Source organism: Rutidosis leptorrhynchoides, chromosome 11 (assembly GCF_046630445.1).
Source record: "Rutidosis leptorrhynchoides isolate AG116_Rl617_1_P2 chromosome 11, CSIRO_AGI_Rlap_v1, whole genome shotgun sequence".
In the NCBI taxonomy this organism is placed as follows: domain Eukaryota; kingdom Viridiplantae; phylum Streptophyta; class Magnoliopsida; order Asterales; family Asteraceae; genus Rutidosis; species Rutidosis leptorrhynchoides.
This window is the reverse complement of record NC_092343.1, coordinates 176,804,654-176,815,137: the sequence shown is the minus strand read 5'-3', so window position 1 is coordinate 176,815,137 and position 10,484 is coordinate 176,804,654. Positions and strand designations below refer to the sequence as shown.

Genomic DNA, 10,484 nt, shown 5'->3' with positions numbered 1-10,484 from the left:
CATAATATTTCGAGGACGTACAAATTAAATGAATGTAGCCGTTGCCCAGCATTTTTTATCCGTTGCATACTTCAACGGCTTCTTTTTTTTCTTTTTTCTTTTTCTCCTATATAAATACACTCCAATCTTCCATATCTCAACACCATTCTTCCATATATCAAATTACTCCAAAATCAAACAATCTTCAAACAATCACTCAAAATGGCACCCACTCTCGTCCCAATTTATGTTTACTTCAACGGTGAGTTTTCGGATGATTGGAAATGGTGTACACTTGGCGAAAGAAAAACGTTCGAAAACGTTGACGTTACTAAAATGGATTTTTTCGAAGTTGTTGAAGTTTGTCAAAGAAAAAGTGGAGTTCAAACACACGGACTTCGTGTATTACAATGACGATGAGAAAATATACAAGTTTCTTGATACAGATGAAGATTGAGATGCAGTTAAAAATAAAGCAATTACGGCAAATGAACCCATAAACGTGCATCTTCTTTTCATTGATTACGATTATCGTCCACCATGAGAGAGTAGCGATGAGGAAGGATGGGTTAGCGATGATACGATTGACAAAAAATATTGATAGTCTTAATATAATGTGTTCGTATTTATATGCTTAATTGTGTATTTTTTTTTAAATGTAATCGTATTTTTATTTATCAATAAAAGTGTTGTTTAAAAAATTTATATTAATAATAACAATAATAATAATAATAATAATAATAATAGTAGTAGTAGTAGTAATAAATATTAATAAAATATGTGGGGCCATGTGATGGGGAGGGAGGATGTTATGGTTGGTAGTGGTGTGTGATGGAGAGGAAGTGAAAAATAAATGGAGAGAGAACGCTGATGTGGCGGTGTGTTATGGGGAGAAAGTGCGTCATGGTTGGGAGTGGTCTGATAACGTGATAAAAATATAATTAAGAGTTGAGTAAAAAATATTATCTAAATGATTTTCTGAACCAATCAAACTCAACTCACTATTGTGACTTTCAACGTGGCTTTTTCACCCGCACCCCACCCACGCCCTATTACGTGAAAATTGAATATGGGATTTATGCTACCTAAGATCGCACGGTGTGGCTTGTGTGCTATTACAAAAGGTTTGAAGTGTGAAAACTTGCAACAAAATATACACGACAAATCGATAATATATTAGTGTGGACATATATCTTTCTAAAAAGATACTCCCTCCGTCCCAGATTAATTGTCCACAGACAAAAAACACACAGTTTTAGGAAATCCCACTAACTTTATTTCTCCACCAATGAAATATCTTCTCTCTCCAGATCCACCAATGAAATATCTCCTTTCCTTTCTATTTATGGAAGTAGACAATTAATTTGGGACATCCCAAAATGGAATACTGGACAATAATTTAGGGACGGAGGGAGCATAAAAAAGACATATACTAAATATATTTCAAGTATTGTAATACTTGTACCACACATCAATCAATTCGCTGCCAACTTTCCTACGTAATTTAGCTATTTTCCAGCTAAATTAGCTTAATTCATCCTCTATATATACCCCCTTCCTTATTTCCTCGTCACCATTATTAATTAATCTCTCTCTATATCTATCTCAATTTCCCTCTCTTTCTCAATCTCTCTCAACAAGACCAGCAATCTTGAATGGCTTGCTTAAACATGATTAAAATGGTTCGTTTTAGCTTCATGTTACACTACTTCACTTTTTCAACTTTTCTTTTTCTTACAAAAAGTTACCCAAAAAATGTAATTTTGGACAATATTTTTCGCCAAATTTTGATGTAAAAAGCCTGAAAACAAGCTAATTATCAGCGGAATTAGCTAAAGAAACTGATTCCAACACGTTTTAAAATCTCCTACTGGAAGTTAATTAATAAGATTGTTATGTTCAAGTGTTGTTTGATAATTACTCGATAATGATCGATGTTTATGATTGTCTCCAGAGAAAGATTGATGAGAAAATGGCTAAAAAGACTGAAGAATGCACTCTCGATGGATCGGTCGGCAGAAAAGGCCAACCCGCTATCCGTGAAAGAACCGGGTCATGGTTTGCAGCCATCCTCATACTTGGTATATATACATAACAGGAGTAACATGTTTTTTAATTTTTTATATTTCTTTCATGCAAATTATGTCAATTTATACATATAGCCTAACATGTGTTTTAATTCTCTTGTGATAGTGAATCAAGGGCTAGCCACACTAGCTTTTTTCGGTGTAGGTGTGAACTTGGTTCTGTTTTTGACTAGAGTCATGGGTCAAGACAATGCCGAAGCTGCGAACAGTGTTAGTAAATGGACTGGCACTGTTTATATCTTCTCCCTTTTAGGCGCGTTCCTTAGTGATTCGTATTGGGGTCGCTACAAAACTTGTGCGATTTTTCAGGCCATTTTTGTTGTGGTAAGCCTTATAGAAACTACAATACTTTTATACTAAAAATTTCGTTTATGATAAACATGTGATTTGGCCGGAGTTCCACTCGAAAGCAATCTCTTTATCTCTCGAATAGAGAATAGAGAATAGAGAGAGTGATGACTTTCTCTACTTTTCTGTGTTGAGAAATGACTTGTTTTCTATTCTCGGATAGAGGAAGGATTGTCTACATCTCACCTCCTCATACACTACTCATGTGGTATTGGGTTTCGTTGTTGTTGTGATAAATATTTAATTTTAGAGGTTAACAAGGACATATAAGACAAAATTTCATTAATATATAAGGTAGTATATGTGTTGTTGAGAGCATAAATATTAATGTAGAGCACCAATCATCAATAAAAAACGATAATATCTTATACTTTTAGCTACACATATTATTATTTTTCATGTTGGATGAAGGTTCTTTCGAAACCAGTCTCTTTACCATATGATTAAGAAACACGTCTTTCTCTCAAAGTGAAGGAGTAGTGACTCATATCTTTCACATACCTCGCACACACGGGATGGATTAATTTTTTTGTTATGTATCTATTAATTTAAGATAATTTTATTATGGAGTATCAGAAACTAAAACAAGTTGATAAATTGATTATAATATGTGCAGGGGTTGATATCATTATCACTCTCATCCTACATATTCTTGGTGAAACCAGTAGGATGCGGCGATGAAAGTACTCCTTGTGGGGAGCACTCGAGCTTCACGATGGCAATGTTTTACGTTTCAATTTACCTTATCGCACTTGGAAATGGAGGGTACCAACCCAACATAGCAACATTTGGTGCAGATCAGTTTGATGAGGATCACCCAAATGAAGGATTAGGAAAAGTATCATTCTTTAGTTACTTTTACTTGGCACTAAATCTTGGATCACTATTTTCGAATACCATATTAGGATACTTTGAAGATAAAGGGATGTGGGCATTAGGTTTTTGGGCATCAGCAGGGTCTGCATTTGTGGCGTTGGTTCTGTTTCTTGTCGGTACACCACGATATAGGCATTTTAAACCTACTGGAAATCCGTTATCAAGATTTTGCCAAGTGATGGTTGCTTCAATTAGGAAATGGAAAGTTTCTATCCCTTCTGATGGTGATGAATTATATGAAGTTGACGGTAAAGAAAATCCCAATAATGGAAGCAGAAATATCCTTCACACCAAAGGATTTAAGTAAGTTTTTTACTACTTAGATCACCTTCTTATTTACATTAATAATTTAATTTTAATATATAATAATAGTAAAAAACAAAAAGTCTCATCTTCAAACCCTACTGACAGCATATCTTGGGTGCTCTGGGAAAAAATTAGAAATGGTGACGGATAACCCGGTTAGGCTGGGTACATGTAAGTAAAAAAAAAAATATGTACTATGATTCTCAGGGTAGCCTAAACAGGAAAACTTTATATGTTTACCCGTTTTTTCTTTCTTAAAGACTTTTACTGCAATCTTCATCATAACTAACCCATCCATCTCAATTTCATCATAACTAACCCATCCATCTCAATTAAATAGTCATCGGATAAAAAAAAACACTCAATTTAAGAATTCTCATTTATGTTCTTTTATGTAATTTACAATTTTACCCATTCCTTTTTACATATCTTTTTTGTCTTACATGCAAAAGTTATGGATATATAGGAACTTTAACTCATTTTTTATCTATTTATAGAAAGAGACTATTAATTTGAGACATTTTGAAATGGAATAGTGGACTATTAATATGGGACGGAAGGAGTAATGTGCTAAAGTTTTTTTTTTTTTTTTTTTTTTTTTTTTTTGATGTAATGACAGGTTCTTGGACAGAGCAGCAGTGATCACATCGAAGGAAAACTCAGCCGCGAATCTAGATATAAAAAGCCCGTGGCGCCTTTGTACAGTAACACAAGTCGAAGAAGTGAAATGCATTCTACGTCTCCTACCAATTTGGTTATGCACAATCCTATATTCAGTAGTGTTTACCCAAATGGCGTCATTATTTGTCGAACAAGGAGCCGCAATGAAAACAAACATATCAACTTTTCACATTCCACCAGCAAGCATGTCCAGTTTCGACATTCTTAGCGTTGCCGCCTTCATATTCATTTACAGACGAGTTCTTGATCCATTAGTGGCCCGATACAAAAAATCGCACGACCCAAAAGGGCTAACGGAGCTTCAAAGAATGGGAGTTGGGCTAGTGATAGCCATATTAGCAATGGTTGTAGCTGGAACAGTTGAACACTTTAGATTGAAATATAAAGACGATAATTGTGTAAACTGTGAAGGAACAAGCACATTAAGCATATTTTGGCAAGTACCACAATATGTACTTATTGGCGCTTCGGAAGTTTTTATGTACGTAGGACAACTCGAGTTTTTTAACGGACAAGCACCCGATGGATTGAAAAGCTTTGGAAGCGCGTTATGTATGACGTCGATATCGTTAGGGAATTATGTGAGTAGTTTGCTTGTGACAATTGTGATGAAGATTTCAAGTAGTGATAAATTGCCTGGATGGATACCTGGAAATTTGAACAAGGGTCATTTGGATAATTTTTACTTTTTGTTAGCTGTTTTAACAAGTGCTGATTTTGTGGTGTACTTGTTGGTGGCAAATTGGTACAAGTATATCAAGTTTGAAAGGAGAAGTGATGAATTAGAGGTCTGCTAGCATGTTTGGTTTTATGCAAATTTAAAATGTTTTAAGATTTTTTTGTGAAATTATGTAGTAGTACTTAATATACTAATTAATGATGTATTATCGGTTACGGTCTTGGACAAATCGATCAACTCAATAAAAAATTGTACGAGTATATTCGAATAGAGGGTGTATTTTGATAATTTTTTATTAAGAGATGTATTTTGTTATAAGTTTTTTTATAAAAATGTATTATTATTAACTAATTTTCTTGACAAAAATTCCACAATAAATTAGTTTCTCATCCACGTTGATTATCACTAAAGTCTTCCAATGGATTTCGTTAGCCCATAAAGATTAGAATGAATCATATTGGCCATTGGATAAGAATGTGTTTGGAACACAAACTTCTAGAATCTTATGAGAACTCAAGTTTATTTTTTTCATAAGCTCCAGTTTCTAGTATTGTTTGGCAGACAAATTGTGATGACCCGGAAATTTCCGACCAAATCTAAACTTAATCTTTATATGATTTCGATACGAAAAGCAAAGTCTATATGATGAGTCTCGAAAACTTTGGAACTATGTTCATATATTTAATTGACCATTTGACTATTTTCGACGATTCACGAACCACTATCTGTAAATAATATATATATATATATATATATATATATATATATATATATATATATATATATATATATATATATATATATATATATATATATATATATATATGAAAGAGAAACTAAGGTGATTTAATTCATTTGTGTAAATAAAAATAATATATGATATTATTATAATTCTATATATATATATATGAAAAGTATATTGAATATGTATGTGTGTGAGTATATATATATATATATATATATATATATATATATATATATATATATATATATATATATATATGATTTAGAAATTATTTAATAAACGCTCGTAGAAATCGTTTGTCATCTTGATAGTTATTAATCAAGTTAAAAACGAACTTATGTGATTTTAAAATAAACGGTGATCCGAAAATGAGTTATACATATTATAGGCTTATTAAAAGAATATTTAGGAGTCATTTGTTAAATTTTTACATTTAGTATATTTTACTCGGGACTGAGAGGTAGTAACTGATTTAAATTTTTTTATTTAATATTTTTTTTAAAATAAATAATGACTCGTTCACTTCTAAATTTAAGACATGCTATAATAGTAATAAGCTTACTTTCAATTTTAAAGCTATCTTTATTCCTACCATTCAAATGCTAGAAGATTAGTAATATTCGTTTAATTTGACCACTTGTTATAATTGTGGCTTTCTTATATTTGTTTATACATAAACATAACAAAACACTCAAAACCCACTCTCTAACTCTAGTTACATATCCATCCACGTAATTCCATTACTCACTACATCCCCACAAATTGTTTTATGTGCTAATCTCCCACTAACACCATAAAATTCGAGCAACAAATACTAAGAGACAAACCTCATTATCTTTTTCTGTTAGATATCATAATCAAACGTATTCTTTTTATATATCTTCTTGTTTTGCTCGTGATTATATGTCGACCATGTAATTTTGTTTGATTCTTTTAAACTTCACTTTTGTCATTTATTTTTTGGATTTGGAATCACACAAAACCGCATACATATGCACATGTACGAAATTGCAAAACTCATTTCCATCTCTCAATTTAATCTTCACCACTCTCTCTCTCTCTCTCTCTCTCTCTCTCTCTCTCTCTTCGTGAATCAACATCATTAAAACCTTTCATCACCAAAACAGCCACAACCGCCATCATCTTCAAGACTGGAACTGCTACGTTGGTTATTTATTTTCCTGTTTTAATCATATCTCAACCCAAGACCATCGAACACCCTACCATATTCATCGTTACAAATCTTTCTGGATATTTTTATAATCGACTCCGTTCACATTCAAAACCAGGTATGTGAGAATAGGCACAACTGTTCTACTACTTTGTAAAATCAAAACAGAATCCAGATGAAAATCCGGTCATATGTTATCTCAACCACCGATCACGTTTATACTTGTTTCGTTTTCAGTTTTCATTTAAATCTTAAACCGCTACCCACATCACCACTTTGATCGTCATCATGAAACCACCATATTCGAAACCTCTGAAACCCGTTTGTGTTTTGCAGCCATCCATCGAACCAAAAACAACCAATAACATCAATTGACTTCATGAAATCCAAGACTTAAACTTCTCTCTTCTTGTTCTTCCTTGTGAACCCGATCCCCATCTACTATATCTCCTCCTCTTCTTCGAGAATACATCACCCTACTCCCTGCAAACCATCGAACCAATCGATACTTATAATCCTTTTCTTTAAACAAACATAACCATCACCACCTACACCATGATCACACGGTCTCTACTCTCTCTCTCATCTTCCCTCTCCAAATATTTTCTGTTTCTACGGTCACAACCATCGAAACCAACCTTGATCAACCTTCTCTTTTTTTTTCTCTCGTCCACCTCTTTCTCTTAAATTAAAACCACCATAACCGCTGTCATTAAACCTAGCTTCTAAACTGTTTCTGTTTCGTGAGCATGAAATGTAACATCCCGCCTTTTTCCATTTACTTTTCCGTTTAACTATTTAAAGTCCGTTATATGATTATGACATCCCTCGTTAATACGCGTTTTAAAATATCTCGTTTAGGTAATTCACGCACCCGCAACCGAACTAGAGGGACCATTGTTGCCAAGAGAGCAAAGAGGTGACTAGGTCAACTAGTCAACCCTTCACTCTCATCCATTCATTTATTTCCTTTTCTTTTTCCATTTTCTCTAATACTTTCACCAAATCTCTCAAACACCACTTCAAGGATTCATCATCCAAATCAAATCGAGCAAGCATCCATCTAAACAAATTGCATATTCGGAATCCTCTCATCCTCCTCTTCGATTCCATACCGATTTCATCAAGTTTGGGTAACTTTCTAAAATCACTAGATTTTGTGTTCTTGATGTTTTTAACTTATAAAGTTGTTAATTAGTGTCTATGGCTCAAGTCTAACATGATTATATGATTTATATGCTCGATTTCGTTATTTGAAGTAACTAGCTTAAATATGAACTTTGGTGTGTTTGATTTGGTAATTTGGTTGCTTAAATGTTGTTGTTATGGTAAAGTGCAAGTATTAAATGTGTTACTAGTAGCACTAGCTTCAATTTGATGTGTAGGTTGTTTTAGAAAACTTCATAAACTTGATTATTGGTTTTGGTGGATTTGGGTTAGGGTTTGATGAACTTGAAATGAACTTTTGATGCTTTGAATGACATGAAATGTTATTTGTAAGTGTTAGATTGTATTGTATGCTTGATCACCTTCGAAACGGCATATCATTCATGTAAATTGGTTGCCGAATCATCGAATCTCATTATGAACTTGAGTGCATTTAATGAGGAGCTTTGAATGTGGTTTTGGTTGTTGTAAAAGTAAATGTGATGGATGAAATGTGTTTAGTTGTTTTCCTTGTCAAAATACCTTTTCGATGATATAAGATACATGATTTGGTTGTTTGCTTGTCATAAATGGTGATTGGTTGAAGTTAGGTTCGTGCATAAAACATAAAAACTGCCAGAATTCTCTGCACAGGTAATGGCGCGGCGCGCCATATACCCGCGCGGCGTGCCAAAGTGGTCTGTCCAACTTTGTCGATTTTTGAATAATGTTTGCTATGCTACGCATCTCCGATTCACACGTAACTTGTTCTAACATGCTCATACATGATTAAAAACCTCAGAAAAATAGTTCGGGACCCGACCCGAACGTGTTGACTTTTTCGTTGACTTTGACCGACCAAAGTTTGACTTTTTGTCAAACTTAACCAAATGATTATGCAACCTTCCTAACTTGTTTCTATACTTGTATCTTGCATGAAACTTGATAATTTGATTTCACATGCTACATAATCGAGTCGTAACGAGCCGTAGGACTAATTGAACATCTTTGACCTATCGTGTTTACCGTTATTGATACGACCTATTTGTTTAGGTCAAGACTAGCACTATCCTTCGCACACGTTACTTTGTGAAGTACTTTTCATACGTGCACTCAAGGTGAGATCATAGTCCCATCTTTCAAACAACTTTTATGCTTTAAACTATGGGAAGAGAAACATATACGTATCATACTTTTATCCATTGAACACAAGTACGAAAATGAACATTCCACGTACGGGTTTGAACAAAAATCCTCAATTCAATTATCATTAGTTACACTTGCAGGGTGTAAACGTGAACTTATATTATGTGATCACATGGGCTTGACGAGCCTCATTCGGACGGTTCGCTACCGTTAGCGGATGAAATATATTTTCGGGTCGAGTGTATGTTCTAACACTACGCAAAGGGTGCAAAACAGTTAAGTTTGATAATTGGGTGCCCGCGAAACAAATAACAACTTTGGAATGCAAATGATTTTGATAATCATATTATATTAAATCTTGTGGTTCAAATGCAACGTTTACTAAAACACCTATGATTTCACCAACGTTTTCGTTGACAGTTTTCTATGTGTTTTCTCAGGTCCTTAAAAGCTACTTGATACATGCTTCCGCACTCTTTTTGATACTTGCTTGGATGTCGAGTATACATGCATAGTTGGAGCGTCTTTTGACTACTTTAAATTGTGTCGCATAGGTTTCATTCGTACGTTAAACATTGTAATGTAACTAGTCTTTGAACTACATTTGTAAACTTGAAACATCCTTTTACTTATGAAATAGATGCGACATATTTTGGTCAAACGTCATGATAAAGACTTATGACCACGCAACGGGACCGAAGTAGTTGGCGCCGTCAAACATGATTTGGTCGGGTCGCTACAGATGGTATCAGAGCGTTGGTTGTAGGGATTTAGAGTTCATTGGTGTCAACCCCGAGTCATAGGGTACATTGGTGAGTCTAGACTACAACCGGCATATAGACTTGAAGTAGGAATTACTTGACTACTTGTGCATTTTACTCGAACTCGTCTATCACATCAAATTCTTATTCAATCTTAATCTCACGTTACTTAATTTAATTGACGCGCCACCTTGACTATATGAATTAGTGTCGAATGCACATATGAATTAGGGTAATATAATTTCCGGGATTATATTACGGTGACTCATATGAACATTCCGACATTATGACATAAAGAATTTAAGGCGAGTCAAGGAAAAAATTTTCTCTATCCTTATTCCATATCATGGTTAGTATTATTAAGAATACTAATCAACGGTATTCTTGTGTTTTGAAGGAACAATGCCTCCTCGTCGTGTGCCACGCCATGAGACTCCCGAACAAGCTCTACAACGAATGATAGCCACCGCCGTGGAAGCGGCCATGGCCGATCACTCCTCCAACAATAACAACAACCACAACAACAACAACAATGGAGCCGGTAACTCAAACGAAGGGT

The 10,484-nt window shown here is 34.2% G+C and overlaps 1 protein-coding gene across 1 annotated transcript; it reads left to right on the top strand.

Annotated features, from left to right (window-relative positions):
* Positions 1-1,573: 1,573 nt before the first annotated feature.
* On the top strand, positions 1,574-5,252 carry LOC139876592 (protein NRT1/ PTR FAMILY 7.3-like). Its single transcript, XM_071863930.1, has 5 exons — positions 1,574-1,661; positions 1,934-2,060; positions 2,173-2,390; positions 3,031-3,593; positions 4,216-5,252. Exons 1-5 carry the CDS (start codon positions 1,635-1,637, stop codon positions 5,072-5,074), a joined length of 1,794 nt encoding a protein of 597 aa, XP_071720031.1. The 5' UTR covers positions 1,574-1,634; the 3' UTR covers positions 5,075-5,252.
* Positions 5,253-10,484: the final 5,232 nt, after the last annotated feature.